The sequence below is a fragment of the Bactrocera tryoni genome, chromosome 2 (assembly GCF_016617805.1).
Source record: "Bactrocera tryoni isolate S06 chromosome 2, CSIRO_BtryS06_freeze2, whole genome shotgun sequence".
NCBI lineage: Eukaryota > Metazoa > Arthropoda > Insecta > Diptera > Tephritidae > Bactrocera > Bactrocera tryoni.
In genome coordinates, this window is record NC_052500.1 from 32,570,698 (window position 1) to 32,590,675 (window position 19,978).

Consider the following 19,978-nt stretch of genomic DNA (forward strand, 5'->3'; position numbering starts at 1 on the left):
GGGTATTCAGACCAGCTTTGTTAATTCGTTAGTCGTTACTCGGCAGTTTATTACGTGCGTTTTGTTTTTGTAAAATTAACAGTTTGCCGTTTTACCGGGTAACGAAGTACTAGACTAGCAAGCAGGATAGTTTTTTCGTTACTTGGTAACATCACTCGGGTGTTTGGTTTGCGTTATTGCTTCAAAAGTTAACTTGATTCATTGCGAAAAAATACATTTGCTGTCCACTACAAAATAGCTTTTGATAAATTTTTCAAAAGTAAGTATTTAATACAAATGAATCAGCTGTTTTAAAAAAAAATTTACACACACAACTGAGGTGGAGCAAAAAGTATGTTCACAGTTAAGTGTTTTAACGAAGTATCAATTAACGAATTACCAGATTAACAAGTTCGACCTGAATACTCGTATAGTATATAGCTTGAAATGATTGAAGGGCAACAAACTGCTCGATAAAGTTGTATGTATATGAGCTTATGCTATTTATTGTTGGGAAATATAAATCGAACTGTTTATGGCGTTCGTCGTTGAGGAAACGACAGTTTCAACCAATGCATACCTATGTGTTATCAGACTTACAAAAAGTTTATTTTGTAGAGTTTGAAGAAAACTACAGGTTTTTTTTTGTCATATTTTCACAAATCACGAATCTTTTGCTTATTAAAATGCTGAGGCGATTTTAAGATTAAATCACTTAAACTGTTACTGGACAACGATACATCGTATTCAGCTTATTGATATCACTTTTGCTCATGCCGCGTCGTTGGCCAATAATCTCACCTTCCTCTTTCAATGGAATAATTGTCTTTTCGCCATTTATCGAGAACGAATAGGCATGGTAGTGTAGTATACTACCGTAGTCGTATTCCTCATCGTAATCGTCGATGTAATCCTCGTCATATTTCTCGAAATTAAACTCCATACCCTCCTGAATATTATCGAATTCTATGCGCACGTATTCATCGCGATTCGCGGCACTCTGCATGTGAAAGAAGCCGAGCGTGTGTAGAAACTCATGCACGATTGTACCGAGTCGGAAGCAGCCCGTGTCCAGAGGATAATCCTGAAGATTGTAATACTGTACGCCGTTCAACCAGCCAATGCTCGAGTAACAGCCGCCCTCCTCACCGGTGATATTCACATAATACTTCTGATCTGCGGTGGCTTCCTCAAAGCGAATGCATGAGAGCTCTTCTATGATTTCAATTCCGCGTAAAATATGGTTGCGATGCGCTTCGTCTATGGAACAAAATTTATTGGTGTGATAAGTAAGTGAAACTATCCGATGTTATAATCTTTTACCGAAATATCCATCATTGATTTTGTAGTAGACAGTGTTGTTGGGCCAGCGTAGCGTTTCGTTGCGGTGACCATTGCGCTGCGAAGGTGCCAAGACAATATCGCCCTGGAAGTAGCCAGCTATTAGTTCAGCATCATCATAGTCAGACTGGCTTAGTGGTGCAGTTTGTGTACTCGTAGTGAGCGCCAGCAGCAATATTCCGACGTAGAACTTCATTATCTTCTGTCCGTGTGCGTTTTTCTCCACAATCAAATTTGAATTGAAATTATTTTTTAGTTTCCGTCGACACATTTAGTGAGTCAATAAATAATATTAACATTAGATTAAGTACGTTCAAGTATACAGTTAGTTATTGTTGTTTAATTACTGCGATAATAAAATATATTACTTCTTGGCAATGTGCTGCCGAAACTCGTATACATGCTCTGTAGGGAAATCAATGAAACTGGGGTAGGACTATCAAAAGTAGGATCGTTAGTTTGAAAAATTCATTCTCTTTTGAGCATTCGACCTCGTTGTTTTGGGTTTCTTTTGTTCAGTTTTTTTCTTAATGCATGTCGCTTAAATTATTTTAATACAATTTTAAAGTCCGTGATATATGAAAGGTCACGGTATTTCTTTCGGTGCCAGTTTTTTAAACATGTTTAGAAGGTACTATAAGAAACATATACAATTTTAAGGGAATTTTTTTAGTGATTTACCCACATCGTTTATAGACAGGGCTCATCATTTAATGATATAATTTATTCTAAATGGATAGTAACAGTTAGTTCTGAAGAAGAATTTTATTATTTTATTTGCATATGTATATTCGGGAATTTAATATTTAGATGCTTGACTGTCACTTTTCGTTTTTGTAATAAGAAATAACATATTCGTTCATTAGAGATTCTTGTTTTGATTAAAATTTAAGCCCACAACTAACTTAGTTATGAAAAGGATTAATGAATTTTTACAAATATTTGTTAGTAACAAAATATATAATTTTTACCATGGAAAACCTAGATTGAAATGTTGGTTATTGAAAAGAATTTATTCTACGGCACCAATAACAAAAAAAAGCAAAAATGTTAAGAAATATTTGTCAAGTCATACAAGTATCAAGCGGTACAATGCTTTCGATGAGGCTAAAAATAAAACCTCAAAAATTCTGTGTTTCGGCAAATATATGAGACCTCTGCTAAGATAAGAGACGAAATGTGCACAATTGAAGGTTCCCTGAGTCTTTTCACATTTACGTAAGACATATAATATACTTCTTCCGCGGAGCATAGTCTAAGTCACTGAAGTCGTTACCTAATAGTTATATTCGTTAAACAAGTAAGGAAGGGCTAAGCTCGGGTGCGACCGCACATTTTATACTCTTGCAATTTGCATTAATCAAGCCAGGCAAATACTTTAAGCTTCAAACCGTCAACCAGAGGATAGCAATCCAAGCAATTGATATACAGTTGAACTTCCCTAACTCGAATTAGCATAATCCACAAAAAACTTCGAGTTGTCCTTCCAATTTGTATGAAATTTTACTTTATTGCCAATTCAAGAGTCTTCGAGTTATAGATGTTCGAATTTTGGGAGTTCAACTGTATATATACTAAAATGAGCAAACACTTTGTTTATAATTTTAAAATTCTTAATTAATGCTTCAAAATCTATGTTATCCCCTTTAAAGTAATTCTCTTTGGCTTCAAAACACTTGTGCCAAGGTTTTTTCCAATCCTTGAAACAGTTGTTAAAGTCAATTTCCAGAATATCCTTCAATGCGCGATTCACGTTACATGTCTTTGATTGACTCAAAACGGTTTTCCCTAGGGGTTTAGTTGAGTTAGCTGAATAGCCAGAAGTCACACGGAGTTGAATTAGGCAAATACGGTGTTTGCATCCCATAACTCTGGCATACTTTCACGAAGAACTTTACGCAAAAGATGCATTACACTCAAATAGTGTTCTTCGTTGAAAGATTGGCCGGTCGGAAAGAATTCGGAGTGCACTACACCTCAATAATCGAAGAAAACTATCAACAGAACCTTGATTTTTGACCTGCTTTGACGTGGTTCTTTCGGCTTCGGCTTACCTTCTCCACAATATACGGAAGATTGAGCGTATGTTTCTGGGTCGTAAGCACAGATCCAAGACCAATCGCCAGAAATAATATGTTTCATGACATACTGGTAGTCGGAAAGCATTGCTTCGCAGATATTAACGCGATGCTGTTTTGAGATTGAAATTGAGTGATTTTGAAACCAATCGTGCTTTTGATTTTCTAAGGCTCAAATGATATTTCAAAAGGGTTTTCACTAATCCTTCCGATATTCCAACGATGCCAGTAAGATCTCTGACTGTTAATCGTCGATTCTCAAGCGCCAGTTGCTTTATTATATTGACTTGTTCATCATCAGTTGATGTTGATGGCCGTCCTGGTCGTGGTTCATCGTCAACGCGATCTAGTCCCTCTTTGAATAATTTGTACCAATTAAGAATACTTGTTCGTGACAAAAAATTTTCACCGAAGGTCCTTTCCAACATTCTGAACGTTTCGGCTTCAGAGATCTGATTCCGCACACAAAATTTTACGGAATTTCTTTGTTGAAAAATTTCACTCATCGTAAAAATCGTCGAATGCACTTTATACTTATTTTCATTTGTCTATACTTCAAAAAAAGACAAGCGCATACTAAACACAAATGATTAATTTAATGGGTTTTCGCGCGAAATTAATTTAAAAAGTCTTACTAATAAAGAGAAGACCTATTTGGGGTACTTTATGGTATACAATGCAGTATTATGTACCATATACATAGAATACAGTCATGCAAATCCTATATAAATTAAATAATTGGCAATAGTGGATCAGCCTAATATTGTTATTAAACAACGCTTCTCATTACTCCTAATGACAGTTATCGTTTCGCTCATATTTATGTCGATGATACCATATCTCTAAAACTGGCTGATCGAATCTTCACCTATCGCGTATCAGATAATTACTACTATTAACAATAAATACTGACTACAATTTACAACAATTTTATTCACCATTATATTACACGAAGAAATGCCGTATATTGTATTGTATTGTATTGAATGAACATGGTATACTGGTGGAAAATCCACGCAGTCAGTGGAACGTCAAGTACGGCACGATAACGATGCTGATCGATAAAGGTCATAAATATTCTTGGATTAAAAATTTAACATTAAATTTGTGCAAAATTCACACAGCCAAAGCGATAAGCCGACCACAATATAATACGCACTGATAGAAAACATATTTATGACGCCATTAAGCAATTTTGACCAGAGGTAACTACCAAATGATCATTCAGTTATAATTTGGACAGCTAGCAGGCGTGTGGACAGGTGATAGTTAAAAGTTTCTTTTGAAAATCTGGTAGTCTTTGAAGAACAATGAAGTTACTTATGGGTTTTGTGCTTTTGTCGGCGCTGGGCGCTGCTCTGGCTCTGCCGCTGCAATCAACAGTTGAGGAAGATCCTGAGTTGACGGCTGGTTACTTCGAAGGTGACATTGTTTTGGAATCAAACCAACGTAATGGTTTGCGCAATGAAACTAGGCGTTGGCCAGATAATCTTGTCTACTACAAATTCAGTGAGGGATTCTTCGGTAAGTAATGAGAGAATCTTTTTCGGCTAATAAATCTGGAAATTCTTTATATGTAACCGTGTTTCTATACTCTTCCCTTAGATAATGATCATAAGAATCATATACTGCGCGGCATGGAGATCGTGCAGGAAGTATCATGCATCCGTTTCCAGGAGGCTACCGAGGATCAGTCTTATTATATCAACATCACCGGCTTAAGTGGTGGCTGCTACTCAAGCGTCGGTTGGCAGAACGGCGTTCGTTCGTATAATCTGCAGGTTTATCCCTTGGATACGGGTTGCTTCCGTCTCGGTACCATTGTGCATGAGCTCTTGCACACGCTCGGTTTCTATCACATGCAGAGTGCCGCGAATCGCGATGACTACGTTCGCATTGACACGGAGAACATTCAAGCTGGCACGGAGCACAACTTTAATAAGTACGACGAAGATTTCGTCGATGATTTTGATGAGGAATACGATTACGGCAGTGTGTTGCATTATTCGGCGTATGCGTTCTCTGCTAACGGCAAAATGACGATAGTGCCTTTGAGAGAGGAAGAAGCCAGTGTCATGGGTCAACGTCGTAGCTTAAGTCAAAGTGATATAAACAAGTTGAATATTATGTACCGTTGTCCTTTGAAAGTATAATACTCATATTATAGACAATTTTGCAATGAAAGGCAAAGTACAGTTTTAAATAACTTTCGGAAATTTCGTTGTTTTTTTAACTTCTGGGTGAGTTCACATACTTAAGTTCAGGGTCTAGTAGAGCGAGTAAATGATATGCAAATGTAAGCGGTTAAAATTAAGGTTTGAATAAGCATGATTTTGTATTAAGGGTTAAAGGATACAATGTTTTTGAGACATTTGATTTGTGTTATAGAAATCAAATGGTACCTGATTAAGTTTTACCTGAATAAGCCTCTATAGAAAGGAATTTCATTTTAGATATATGTATGTAGAATGTAACCCAAGTCAATCATGTTAAGCTTGGAATATGTGAATAATTGAGCGCTTGACAGCTACTGTTTTATGTCCTAAAATGTTTATGGACCGAAGGTCATGGCTAAATCGCTCAGCTCCATACGCTGGTTAAGTATTTCAATACTTTTTTCAAGAGAAACTTTAAATTTAATGGGAATTTTTAATTATCATTTGAAAAACCATTTATTTTTTTAAGGTTATCTTTTTCAAATACCGCGCCTACGTCCCAAATGGTCCATCCATCGAGTCCAATTTTCGATGACTCGCTTGAGCATTTCGACTGGTAACTGGCGAATGACACGCATGATGCTTTGTTTCAAGGCTTAAATCGAAGAGGGATTGTCCGCATAAACCTAAGACTTTACATATACCCAAAGGAAACAAGTAAGGAAGGGCTAAGTTCGGGTGTCACCGAACATTTTATACTCTCGCATGGTAAAGTGATAATCGAGATTTCATAATACGTCATTTACATATTTTTCAAATACCGTATTTTTTTAAAGTTTTATTCCGCTGTCATCATTGGTTCCTAATGTTTATACTCGTATTATACAGAGAAGGCATCAGATGGAATTCAAAATAGCTTTATATTAGAAGAAGGCGTGGTTGTGAACCGATTTCACCCATATTTCGTACATGTCATCAGGGTGTTAAAAATGTATTATATACCGAATTTCATTGAAATCGGTCTAGTAGCTCCTGAGATATGGTTCTTGGTCCATAAGTGGCCGGCGCCACGCTTATTTTCAATTTTTAAAAAAAGCCTGGGTGCAGCTTCCTTCTGCCACTTCTTTCGTAAAATTTAGTGTTTCTGACGTTTTTTGTTAGTCGGTTAATGCACTTTTAGTGATTTTGAACATAACCTTTGTATGGGAGGTGGGCGTGGTTATTATCCGATTTCTTCCATTTTTGAACTGTATATGGAAATGCCTAAAGAAAACGACTCTATAGAGTTTGGTTGACATAGCTATAGTAGTTTCCGAGATATGTACAAAAAGCTTAGTAGGGGGCGGGGCCACGCCCACTTTTCCAAAACAATTGCGTCCAGATATGCCCCTCCCTAATGCGATCCTTTGTGCCAAATTTCACTTTAATATCTTTATTTATGATTTTCGACCAAGTACTGAACCCCATTAGTTATGACACTTTATAGGTTTTCGGTTTCCGCCATTTTGTGGGCGTGGCAGTGGGCCGATTTTGCCCATCTTCGAACTTAACCTTCTTATGGAGCCAAGGTTTACGTGTACCAAGTTTCATCATGATATCTCAATTTTTACTCAAGTTACAGCTTATACAGCTTACAGGTATATATAACCCTATATCTGACTCTTTTAGTTTTAGGACTTACAAACAACCGTTATGTGAACAAAACTATAATACTCTCGTTAGCAACATTGTTGCGAGAGTATAAATATCTAACGGTGTGATATCACACGATATTGGAGGCAAACGACCGACCCAAAACTTGAAATTATCTGCTCACCGAGGGTTGTCCCGATAAACCCTTTGATTTATGCGATGTGTGGGAAGACGGCGGTCTTCTTGAAACCAAATGTTGCCGAGATCATGAGCTTAAATTGCAGGCATCAAATAGTCGGTTATCATGAATCAATTATCATTTTTGAAGAAATATGGATATTGTTCTGGATGATATGGCAGTTCTTGAATATCTTAAGGTTGCACTTCTTGTTTACATACCCATTGAGCCAGTAATGGGGTTCCTCGCTGAACAAAATCTGGCTTGAAAGAGTCGGATGTTCTTGGAACTTTTCAGGAACTCATAGAGCGTAGCGATGTTGCTTGGAAAGATCGAGCGGCTTCAGTTGGACGTTTTCATTTTAAGATCTCGACGTACAATGCGCCAAGTCGTTCCATATGTCAGTCCGAGTTGTTGCGAACGGCGGAAAATCGACTCTCCACGGTCTTCATGTACTCTCTTAGCTATGACTGCTATATCTTCCTCAATGCGCGATGGACGTGGTCTATTCGGTCGAATATTATCCAATAATGAATGCTGGGTTTTAAGATGGGTGACTGTGTGGTTTGATCGCATTACCGTTTGAAACACAGAATTTTGCCTTTATATTTACTAATTCCGCTAGTTGAATAAAGTCGAACTGTGCTACTTCGTTGCAGAGCTCAGAAATAAATTATGTTGCTTTGCTTTTGCAGCGAACAAGTTTTTTTCTAGGTCAACACTTTTTTTTAAACTATTTTCTTAAATTGTGAATTGTAATCAATAACACTTGCCCATATAAGTAATTGGAAAAATATTATAGGCAATAACTTTTATTGGAAAATCGTTTTCCACACCCAAGCTAATTCACGCAGCTGTTTGCTGATATTTCTCGGCTGGTGCTGAAGAACATCGATTATCAAGTTTTTGAAAAATAATTTTCGTAATACAAATTGAAGAATTACCATGAAGTGTAAGTCCACGTTGAAATTATAACTGATATCGACTTCGAAACAGAGGTTGAAGATATACACAAAATTTAGAACAACTACTAGCTCTGGCTTTACTCCATCCTTGTCGAAAGCAGTGGTTTAATGAAAAGTGAATTTAGCTGCTTTTAATATTAAACCAAAGATGACGCTCAAGTTGTATATAAAGCAATCTAAAAGCGCTATTTCCCGAGCAGTTCAGATGAAGTGTTAGTACAGGGTACAGTGGAATACGGAGAACACTTGTTCGGCAATTCGAAACATTTATCAGTTGAAATGAGGACATGTCTGAGTTTGGTAGTGCTTTTGGTGTTTGGTACAACTTTAGCTCTACCAGTAGATCTAGTGAGCGAAGAAGATCCCGAACTAACTGCTGGCTATTTCGAAGGTGATATTGTGTTGGATGTAGCGCCGCGTAATGGCATGCACAATACAAGTCTTCATTGGCCCAACGGTATTGTGTATTATAAAATTTGGGAAGGATTTTTCGGTAAGGAATTTCACTCACTTTACTTTATTAAACTTGGTTTTTACTAAACATTTTCTCATGTTGCTATTTTATGCAGATCAAGTACAAGAAACTATTATTAAAGGCGCCATGAAATTTATAGAAGATGTGTCATGCATTCGTTTCTTAGTGGCCGACGATGACCAGCCATATTTCGTCAATATAACAGGCAATCCTGGCGGCTGTTACTCGTATCTTGGCTTTGCTGGCGACATTCAAAAATATAATTTAGAACCGTTTCCCATAAATGAGGGTTGCTTCCGTATCGGCACCATTATGCACGAAATGTTACACACTCTCGGTTTCTATCACATGCACAGCACTTTTAATCGGGACGAGTATGTTCAGATACTCTTCGAAAATGTTAAACCGTCACATCTGCAAAATTTTAATAAATATGACAAAGACATGATTGAGGATTTTGGAGAAGCGTACGATTACGGCAGCATTTTGCATTATTCGCCGCTTGCTTTCTCCGCAAATGGCGAAAAGACTATAGAGCCGTTGCAGGAAGTAGCTGAGGGCATAATGGGTCAGCGTGTGACTTTAAGTGAAGGTGATATAAGCAAGTTGAATAAGATGTATAACTGTGCTGAGAAAGATTAAAACGCGAATGAGGGTCATTAAAAACTAAATGAATCTGGGTGATGGGTGATTTAAATAATAATTACATAAGTATGTATATGTTATAAGTATAAAGTTTTATTATATTACGCCATATTAGCAATATCTATATAACTGTATTACTTTTTGGATAAATATTGAACAATTTTATAACTGTTATAATTATTTAGAATAAATTTGAAAATGTATGCATCTATTTTAAACTTTTTAATTCATGTCCATTGTATTGTGAAGTGCATACCATGCCAGAGAGCCGTGGTGTTGTTGAGCGCCATTAAGAGTTACAAAAAAAGCTAAATGCTGTAAAGAAGTAAAAAAATTCAGGAAAGTACAACTATTTGGAACAAGCGCCGATCCAGCTATTGTTAAAGTCAATTTTGCTATAAGCGGAACCACACTTACCACTGAGGTATTCTGTAGCTTCTATATTATTTTAAACTAATTCAGAGAATGGTAAAGAAACATGAAAATGCTGTAAAAATTGTAGAAAATTGTTTCAAGACTTCAATTTGTAGACTGCTCTTGTGGAGGTTGTGTCACGATCCAATTTTCGATTCACCAAAAGCGGATGCTTACTTTCTAAACAGTTGTTTTCTGAAGTGAAGAATTCTTATTAATACACTATTATTTATACCTACTTAAATTTTAAAATTAAATTAATTCACGCTTACTCTCCAGTTCGTTCTCAACTAGCACAGGGAGACATTTTGATTGAGACACGGGCAACTTACTTACTAAAGACTGAAACGCAGTATAGGGACTTCTCAAGCAATTCAAATATAGTTACCAAAACTATAACAACAAATAGCCTGGCGGAATATAACCAAGTGCACCTCATCTGGTTGCCCGGTCGCAAAGGAATGCCGGGAACGAATTGGCTGATGAGCTCGCCCGCTCCGCAGCACCACATACATGGTAGGACCCTTCACTGTGGTGGGTCCCCATGCCATAAAGGAGCTATTCCGCAAAGAAGAAGGAGTAGGCAGAGAGAGGTATTGGCAGATATGCGGCATGCGAAGTTGTTAAAGAGGAGGGGGGAGGCTTTATAATCTCAGCAGGTTTAAATATACAATCAGCCTCTCTATCGATAAACTCGCATTCTACACTGGTCACTGCAAGCTGAAGAAGCACTTCCACAACATGAGCCTAGCTTCTTGCGTAAATTGCCGGTTCTACGACAGGGAGCCTGAAACACTAGAGCACCTGCTAACTGTCTGTCTGCAGACGCTGGTTAAAGGCCCTTGGATCCATGTTTCCAAATAGAGATCACATTACTTCACTAGCACCTAGCAGAATATTGGACTTTATCAATATGCTGGGGCTAGGTGAGTCTTTGTGATTACGGAGAAAGCACAATAGACCTGCTACCGATTAAGCCAAGCGACCTGCGTTGCATTACTCGTTTATCAATCAATCAATCAGAAAGCGTACAATCCGATGTTTTCGAGCCAAATTTTGTTGAGCGATGAGGCCAATTTCTAGCTTAATGGTTATGTAAGCAAACTGAAGGGAAATATTTATTGAGAGAATACATCGGTGGGCAAAGAATTTCACTTTTTGGGCTGGTCGATTTGCCACCAAGATCGTGTGATACCACACCGTTAGAGTTTTTCCAGTGGGGATATGTAAAGTCTTAGGTCTTTAGGGGCAATTCTGCTTTGATTCCGGCGTTGGAGCAAAACATCACGAGTGCCATTCGTCAGTTACTAGTCGAAATGCTCGAACGAGTCATCGATAGTTGGACTCAACGAATGGATCATCTGAGACGCAGCCGCGGCCAACATTTGAAAGAGATAATCTTCCAAAAATAAATGCCAAAGGGTGTTCCTTCGAATTCCCCATTAAATTTGAAGTTTTTGTGGTTTTTCTTTGAAAAAATAGAGAACATCGAAGTCGATCACCCTACATATAAATACGTATCATGTTATCATTTAAATATCGATTTATTTCTGTGGATATCTCGCATATAATGAAAATACTGATTTTCTCTGAGCTTATATATGTATACATATTTTATTTTATTTTTCCAAATATATAACTGTGTAATGATTTTTTAGAGCAATTATAAAATGAACAGAGGATGAATGACGAAGAAGATATACATTTTAATCCCACTCAGTTTCCCAGCTCGAATGGAAAACAAATCGTGATATATTCCCATTTGTAACACAAACTACGTCAAAAGTTGGGATTGTATGAAAAATATCAGCATTAGTAGCTTCTAATGCGAAATTTAACTTGTATAAAGACACAAACTAAAATTCGTAGAACAGGGCAGGTAGAACAGATCATTACAGTATGGATAACTCTTGTTCGAAGATCATATGGTAAGCCTCAGAAAAAAAGTAGGAATTTTGTTTTTGTGCAGCTTACTGTGGCACAAGCCCAGCTCTTACAGCACTGATTCAAGAAGATCCAGAACTAACTTCTACATGTAGCTTCTTCGAAGGTGACACTGTGTTGGAATTGTCACAGCGAAATGGTATCCGTGACAAAACTCGTTGTTGACACAACGGTATTGTCTACTACAAGTTTGCTGAAGGATTTTCCCGGAACTGAGCTCGTTTATTTGTGCGTGGGACCTCACAAACTATTCAGATTAAACGCAAAAATTTTTTTAAAGGTGCCATGAAAACCATAGAAGATGTTTCATGGATAAGGTTTGTAGAAGCCGACGATGACAATTCACATTTCCTCGGTATAAGGATCAAGTCTCTTGACCGGAGTTCGTCTGTGGGTTTTCGGATCAAGATTCAAATACTAATGTCTCTGGCTGCTCGGACTTAAGAAAACACACAACGGAAAAACCAGAATAGAGAACTCTATGTCGTTGTCATGGCAGTTGGGCCTACGTAACATGAATTGGCACGAAATTTTAACAGACGAAAGTATAATTAGTTATTCAACATATGTTAGCCTGAGAATAAATAAATAATTAGAATAATCGGAAAATACTTCAATAATCGTAAATGCCTTTAGAATACACATGTAAACCTAACCTTAAGCCAACCAAAACAACTGCGAATGATCTCAAATACACTCCGAAGCAGAAGTTAAACAAATATTAGCAATTTGAAAGCAGGTGGTAAATATATAGTATATAGAAAAGTATATGTATTTGTAACCGATGCTGAGAGTTCTAGTTTATTGCAAATATATTTGGTTTCTTTTAACACTACACTTACGTAATTGCATCGGCTCAATTTGTATAAAAAGCAACCTAAAAGTGGCCGCTCACTGCAGTAGTTCGAGTTGAGTACTGGGGAACATTACTAAACGGATTAAACTTGTTCAAGCATTTTAAAAAGCAACAATGAAGACATTTCTGAATTTCGTGCTGCTATCCGTGTTTAGTACAAGTCGATCTTTACCAGCAAACTCGGACATCAACTCGACGGAACAAGATCCTGAAGAAAACCCGGGCTTATTCGAAGGCGATATCGTATTGAGACTCTCGTCGCGTTATTGTTTGCGCAGTGAGGAACACCATTGGCCCCGTGGTATTGTCTATTTTAAGTTTTCCGAAGGATCTTTTGGTAAATAATCTCATCCTATTTTCATTTATTTAATTTTTTCGACTCAATATTTTACCGTTTTTATCCAGAGGTACAACAAGAACTATTTATTAGAGGTGCCATGAAAACCATTGAAGAAGCTTCCTGCATCCGTTTTATACAGGCCGACGATGACCAGCCATATTTCATCAACATAACGGCCATGAGTCGCGGTTGTTACTCAACTGTCGGTTTTTGGAACAAGGTTCAAACATTAAATCTAAAACCTAACCCAATCGGTGAGGGTTGCTACCGCCCTGGCACTATTGTACATGAATTGTTACACTCTCTCGGCTTCTATCACATGCAGAATGCTTATAATCGTAGTAAATATGTTCGAGTTGTTCGGAAAAATATTAAAAAGGGCCATGAGCATAACTTTAAAAAATACCCCAGAAGAATGTCTTCTAATTTTGGTCAAGCCTACGATTATGGTAGTATAATGCACTATTCGTCTCGTGCATTTTCGATAAATGGTGAAGAGACTTTAGTGCCATTGCAGAAATTATCGAAGGGTGTATTGGGGCAGCGCAATAGTATTAGCGAATCTGATAAAAAAAAGTTGAATAAAATGTATGGCTGCAGTAAGAAAAAGAAAAAGTATACACATGAGTGATTTCAAAATACTGTGTTATACATAATAGATATAACAGTTCTTTTGCAATTTTCTTTATCGATGTCAGTAACATTTACTCAGAAATTCAATAAAAATGTTTGCCATATGTGAAAGTAAGAGTTCTGCAAAAATGCTAGAAACTATCCATATTAAAAAACTCTAATTGGTAATATTGACCACAGATCATCGATAAGATTTAAATCTGGACATATTGTTGGCATTCTTAAAATGAGAATTTTTTCGGCTTCGTTTGTGGTTCGGACATTATCTTGCTAAAAAGTTCAATTATCTGTAAATTCTATCAATTCAATATCGAGCAAGTCTAAATATATAGTGCATTCATTTCTCTCGATATTTAGCACTTTGGAGTTCATAACAAAAGGTAGCCCACAAATTTAGCCGTGTAGTCAGCGGAAAGCCGGTCAGTTTTATGTATGGCGACAATACTTCTTATAACCATAAATATAATTTTTTTCGCCGCTGAAGACTCCGTTCCGCCACTCTTCATATTTTACTATACCTGTAAAGGTGTAACTATTAACTAGATTTTTATATTTCTTTTAAATGATTTAGATTTACAATTAGCATACAATTCAGCAGGACAAATGTCCTAACCGAAATTTTTACCAAAAGCTAATTTCTTCAAACCTGAGGAAAGCAGGGTCTACCACTGCATTGTGGCATGCAAGAACGAAATACAATTACGAGGCGTATGTGGCACATTGCCACGCTCACAAAATGTCATATAGCGAGAAACCATAATTTGCTTTAATGAAGCCGCAAACTAAGATATAAAATTGTAATTTGGTATAGGTTATCTAAGTACGGAGCGGCATCTATATTTAAAACTTCTTTAAAAAGTGTGCCCCAAATAAGGTTCATACAAATATCTTATAAGCCATTAAAGCTCATACAATTCAATTGTATAGTCGAGCTGATGCTTAAAGGGTTCATTAAAATCGGTATAAAAACTTGCAATAGGTAAGCCACCACAAATTATCCTAATACTCTCATGTTATGGGGAGAAAATGCGCGAAACGCCCCACTTTCCATGGAATAAAATTTTCAATTCCCTTTGATTATATGACTTTCGAATATATGTACAAATCAAACACCAGTGGAGTTATTAATATAAAACTTTGCAATAAAATGTTTTCAAGATATGATATCCCATGTCTAATTGTCGAAATCGGATATTAAATTTTCAAGGCATCGTACCGTTTGAGGCATATAAGGATTTAGTGTTATAAATATGGTTAACACAAAGCAGGGTATAGTAACGAATCCAAGTGAGTCTAAGTCCGTTAAAATAAGTTAATTCATATTCCTTAATATTCGATGAAAAACTTTTCATAAAACAAGAAAAAACATTAACTTCGGCTGCACCGAAGCTAATATACCCTTCACAGATGCATTTCTTTTGGTAGCTATGTGTTTCGTTTATATGGAAGCTATATGCTATATTAACCCGATCTGAAAAATTTTTTCGGAGATTACATTGCTGCCTTAGAAAATAACCTGTGACAACTTTTGGGAAGATACATTGTCAAATGTGAAAGTTTTCCATACAAGAATTCGATTCCAATCATTCAGTTTGTATGGCAGCTATATGTTATAGTGGTCCGATATAGGCCGTTCCGACAAATGAGCAGCTTCTTTAAGAGAAAATGACGTGTGCAAAATTTCAAAACGATATCTTAAAAACTGAGGGACTAGTTCGTATATATACAGACAGACAGACGGACATGGCTAAATCGGTTCAGCTCAACATACTGATCATTTATATATATACTTTATAGGGTCTCCGACGCTTCCTTCTGGGTGTTACAAACTTCGTGACATACTTAAGATACCCTGTTCAGGGTATAACTAATTATGAATTTGGATACACTTGTAACATTTTATATATAGTATTGTATGCTTGTACAAGTGTATGCTGTTTTTTTTTTGTTTTATTGAAACGTAACAAGATATGGTTTTACATTTCATTCGAATTGCAACTAGTGACAAATGTACTAACAAGCATATTTTGCATAACATATACGGTAAAACAATAAAAGCTCTATTAAGAGCCTTTTCAAAACTAGACTTTTTATTAACACTAAATATTATAATATTTGTTATTTGCTTAGAAGGGCATGGAACTTTGTTCTTTTCAATCTGCGCCTGCTATTTCTGGCCTCTCCTAGTTGTCGGGCTTCAGCGTTTATGTGGTTTTGCAACCTTGTGGCATGTTTCGATGCCATTTCGCGAATGACTTCCCGAACCATTTTTATGTGAAGATCACGATGTAGATCTGAGTTCCGTATGTACCACGGGGCATTTACAATTTTTCACAGGACTTTATTTTGGAATCTTTGCACCATTTCGATGTATAACGGTGCAGCGCTGATAGCTGAATTCCGTATGTCCAAATGGGCTTTAACGTTTGATTGTAGACTAAAATTTTATTTGAGGTTGTTAGAGGTGATTTCTTGCCGATTAACCAATTTTTTTTGTTGTATTTTAGTTTTAGTTCTGCAACTTTTCTTTGTATATGCCCCTTCCACTTTAACTTTGAATCCAGCGTTAAACCAAGATATTTCGCCGAGGTGGAGTACGAAATTACTTCATTCCCAATATATAAGGGGATATACGTATCAGTTTTGTTAGTGAAGTTTATATGTATTGACTTCAACTCGTTGAGAGTAATATTCCATTTTTGTGTCCATTCCACAATTAGGTTCATTGAAGACTGCATTCTGTTCGACGACTCTACTACATTTTTACCAGTAGTAATGATGCAGGTATCATCTGCAAATGTGGCGATTGTGCTGTTTGTCGGCGTAGGCATGTCGCTGGTAAACAAAATGTATGAGTGGCCACAGGACGCTTCCTTGGGGTACTCCTGTTTTTATTGGCTGTAACATAGTATATGATTGTCCCTGCTTGGTTCTGAAGTAGCTCCTAAAATTGCTGCACCGCCTTTGGTGCTCAGAATTTCCGAGAGTAAAAAATGTGGTTATATTATAATATTCCTTCCAGACGGAGCTAATCTAAAAGAGACAAATAGAAAGTCTCGTTTATATTTTTATAGTTGCTTGCATTTATTTATTTAATTAAGTCTAGGAACATTAATTCTTACAGACTAATGGAGAATTAGGATTTAAATTTGAATTCTAAAATAATTAGATTTCAATTACACAAGTAGATAACTTAAACTAAAAAACAGAATTGAGGGTATTAATGAAAGATACCCCAGAGTGAGAAAAATCAAGAAGAACTTTATCGGAAATCGAGTTAAACTCACGCATAGCACGCTTGAGAGGAGCATGTTCAGCAAATTTAGTACTTACGCAATTAGAAATATTGTAACTTGAAGGTAAGATTTTAGAAAAAGTGGGTGTGGCCCCGACCTTTAAAAAGTTTAATATAAATATCTCCGAACTTAAATTACAACAACCAAAATTGCTGAGTACAAATCTTATGAGACCTTCTACCAACAGTGTGGAAATGTATGAACTCGAAGGATAACCCCGTTCACTCCACATATAACGGTACTGTTAAAATCTAAAATCTACTAAAAGCGCAATAAATCAATAACTAAGAACGCCAAAACCTCAAATATTACCACTTAGATGATATGAAAGAGCTTTATAGGAGCTCATTGTGAAAATTGAACGATGGTTGTGGCACCGCCCACTTTTTGGTGAAACTCCATATCTCGTGACCGGACTGACCGGTTTCGACAAATTTTTAGTACGTGGCATTCTTCTTACATTTTTATTTCATATTGTGAAAATGGACAAAAACGGATAGCAACAACGTCTACTTCCCATATAGCACAATTTTAACTTCCACTTGATTTGTTCAGTTTCCAGTACACAAATAAAGAAGCAATTAATATAACGTGATAAAAGTTTGCACGAATAGTATATGCCACCTTATGAACAAAAATTGTCTAAATCCAATAAATACTGTTCAAGCCCCTAGGTACTGATTATTTAGACCCCGGTACCTATAGTTGACTTTTGATCGAAAATGTCGGTCAATGTGTGATATGTATAACTAAAATGAAGGGATAATCTTTCTCTTACTTATAATGGTATGAATGTATGTCGAAAATGGTATGAATCGGACCAAAACTTCCCTTAGCCCACATATATCTATGTACTTAATATAAAGATTTTCGAACTTCGGGTTATCTTTGTACCGCATATATCGGTCAATATGTGAGTTATCCCAATGAAAATAGGAGAGTGTGTTTTATTCATAGCAGTGTATCTTTGTGCCTAAAATAGATTGGTCGAAAATTTGGCCTAGCCGCTATAAAACTAATATCAAGATTTTTGAACAACCGGCAAACTTTACCCTATACGATTGGTGTTATACTTTAAAGTATTTCCTTTGCTTTGATTTTTGCAAGTTGCAGGAGTATAAACTGTCCGATTGCACCCGAACTTAGCCCTTGCTTACTTATTATAACAATTTTTAATTACTGTTAACATTAATTAGAGTTAATATGTGACGTTTTATTGTAGGGTACCGATGTGAAACAAAATGAAGGAAGTTTGCAGTGCCGAGAATTTGGAGGGAATCATGTGGATCATTTTTTCCAAAACTTTCAGAAGTGAAAATAAGTGAAAGCTGCAATCATAAGTCCTCAAACAAAAAAAATTATACCTTGCGATATTTTTCTGAAGTTACTTAGCACTAAGAATGAAAGCCTTGAACAGTTTTAATGCGGTAGTGCTTGCTTTTCTGGGATACCATAGAGCTGATAATTATGACGAGCTCATCACTGACATTAATATGAATGTATCCATGGCAAGGATGTAGAATGTCTCTAAAGATGTACATATTATATTCTCATTTAGATAAATTCAAAGATATTATCGGAGCTTATTCGAACAAGGCCAAGAAGAATGTGAAATATTTCAATTTTTATACATAAAAGTGCAGAATTTTTTATTGTTATTTTTATTTCAAGGTAAGAAAGCAATAAGAATAAGGTATTTACAAGCTAAGCCAAGCTTAAAAATGCTATTGAACAGTGTAACTAATTTAAAGATATGCTTTTCGCTGTGAAAATCTATAAATCGCTAATATGGCATACGAAAATTTTGTTGGCACATGCAATTCGAAATGGAACTAATGTGTGCTGATTTTCCGTGGGTAGATTTCAAAAACCTCCAAAGTCAAATTTTCTAAAAAAACGTATGAGAAAATTAGGGACTATATGAGATAGCTCATTACAAAGATCAAAAAGCGTTTATTGCGCATTAGGTGTTCTAGTTCGCAGGGAAAGTGTTTCTGTTATTGGTTTCAAAATTGAAGATCATATATTAAAATCTATGACAAAAGATATAGTTGAAGAAATTCGGACTTAGCCACTTTTAATAGTAAATCAGTGACTAAACTTATTTTGTATAAAAAGCACTGCAAATGTGGACTTTGGCTTATATAGTTTTGATCCATTGAGCTCTATACGAGCCTGCATTTCTCTATATTGGAAAATTTTAAATATTGATTAAGTGAAATGAGTACATTTCTGATTCTGGCGCTGCTTGCGATGATTAGTGGAAGCCATATTCTGCCAACAGTTGCACAGTGGGAAGAAGATCCTGAGCAGACTCCAGGCTTCTTCGAAGGCGATATCGTCTTGAGACCGAAAAGCCGAAATTGTATGAGCAATGCAACTCAATATTGGCCAGACGGTATTGTCTACTACAAGTTTTGGGAAGGATTTGGTATATCAAGTCAGTTTATTTTTTGATTGAATAATGAACACTGTTTGTATTCAGATGATGTACGAAAGGATTTCATACGAAAAGCGATGAACATTGTTGAAGAAGGTTCGTGCATACGTTTCAAAGAAGCGGACGAAGACCAGCCGTATTTTGTCAATATAACGGGAAATCCTGGTGGCTGTTATTCAACTGTTGGTTTTGTGGAGGACATTTCTGTATTAAATTTACAGAAGCATGCCTTAAATACGGGCTGCTATCGAACCGGTAAAATAATTCATGAATTGCTGCATGCACTCGGTTTCTATCACATGCAGAGCACTTACGATCGGGACGACTATATTCGGATAGCCTATGAGAATGTTGAGCCAAACTTTGTGCATGACTTTACAAAATACTCCAAGGACTTTGTTGAAGACTTCGGTGAAAAATATGACTACGGTAGTATTATGCATTATTCGCCGCATGCCTTCTCGGCAAATGGTGCAAAAACTATAGTGCCGTTGCAAGAAATACCGGAGGGTTTAATGGGTCAGCGCAAGGTTTTAAGTACAGTTGATTTAATCAAGTTGAACAAAATGTATAAATGCCCTGAGTTACAAGTGAAGGAATGAGAAT

At 36.5% G+C, this 19,978-nt stretch overlaps 5 protein-coding genes across 5 annotated transcripts; 4 read left to right on the forward strand and 1 right to left on the reverse strand.

Annotated features, from left to right (window-relative positions):
• Nucleotides 1–562: 562 nt before the first annotated feature.
• LOC120768583 (seminal metalloprotease 1-like) lies at nucleotides 563–1,540 on the reverse strand. Its single transcript, XM_040095340.1, has 2 exons — nucleotides 1,303–1,540; nucleotides 563–1,239 (listed from the first exon to the last, which is right to left on the reverse strand). Exons 1-2 carry the CDS (start codon nucleotides 1,514–1,516, stop codon nucleotides 695–697), a joined length of 759 nt encoding a protein of 252 aa, XP_039951274.1. The 5' UTR covers nucleotides 1,517–1,540; the 3' UTR covers nucleotides 563–694.
• A 3,102-nt stretch (nucleotides 1,541–4,642) lies between these two features.
• LOC120768474 (seminal metalloprotease 1-like) lies at nucleotides 4,643–5,614 on the forward strand. Its single transcript, XM_040095181.1, has 2 exons — nucleotides 4,643–4,922; nucleotides 5,004–5,614. Exons 1-2 carry the CDS (start codon nucleotides 4,709–4,711, stop codon nucleotides 5,549–5,551), a joined length of 762 nt encoding a protein of 253 aa, XP_039951115.1. The 5' UTR covers nucleotides 4,643–4,708; the 3' UTR covers nucleotides 5,552–5,614.
• Nucleotides 5,615–8,539: 2,925 nt separating this feature from the next.
• Nucleotides 8,540–9,569, forward strand: LOC120768925 (seminal metalloprotease 1-like). Its single transcript, XM_040095705.1, has 2 exons — nucleotides 8,540–8,822; nucleotides 8,899–9,569. Exons 1-2 carry the CDS (start codon nucleotides 8,609–8,611, stop codon nucleotides 9,444–9,446), a joined length of 762 nt encoding a protein of 253 aa, XP_039951639.1. The 5' UTR covers nucleotides 8,540–8,608; the 3' UTR covers nucleotides 9,447–9,569.
• A 3,161-nt stretch (nucleotides 9,570–12,730) lies between these two features.
• On the forward strand, nucleotides 12,731–13,634 carry LOC120767753 (seminal metalloprotease 1-like). The gene is made up of 2 exons (XM_040093967.1): nucleotides 12,731–13,000; nucleotides 13,069–13,634. The coding sequence occupies exons 1-2, from the start codon at nucleotides 12,778–12,780 to the stop codon at nucleotides 13,632–13,634; spliced, it is 789 nt and encodes a 262-aa protein (XP_039949901.1). The 5' UTR covers nucleotides 12,731–12,777.
• Nucleotides 13,635–19,152: 5,518 nt separating this feature from the next.
• LOC120769401 (seminal metalloprotease 1-like) lies at nucleotides 19,153–19,978 on the forward strand. The gene is made up of 2 exons (XM_040096377.1): nucleotides 19,153–19,363; nucleotides 19,418–19,978. The coding sequence occupies exons 1-2, from the start codon at nucleotides 19,153–19,155 to the stop codon at nucleotides 19,972–19,974; spliced, it is 768 nt and encodes a 255-aa protein (XP_039952311.1). The 3' UTR covers nucleotides 19,975–19,978.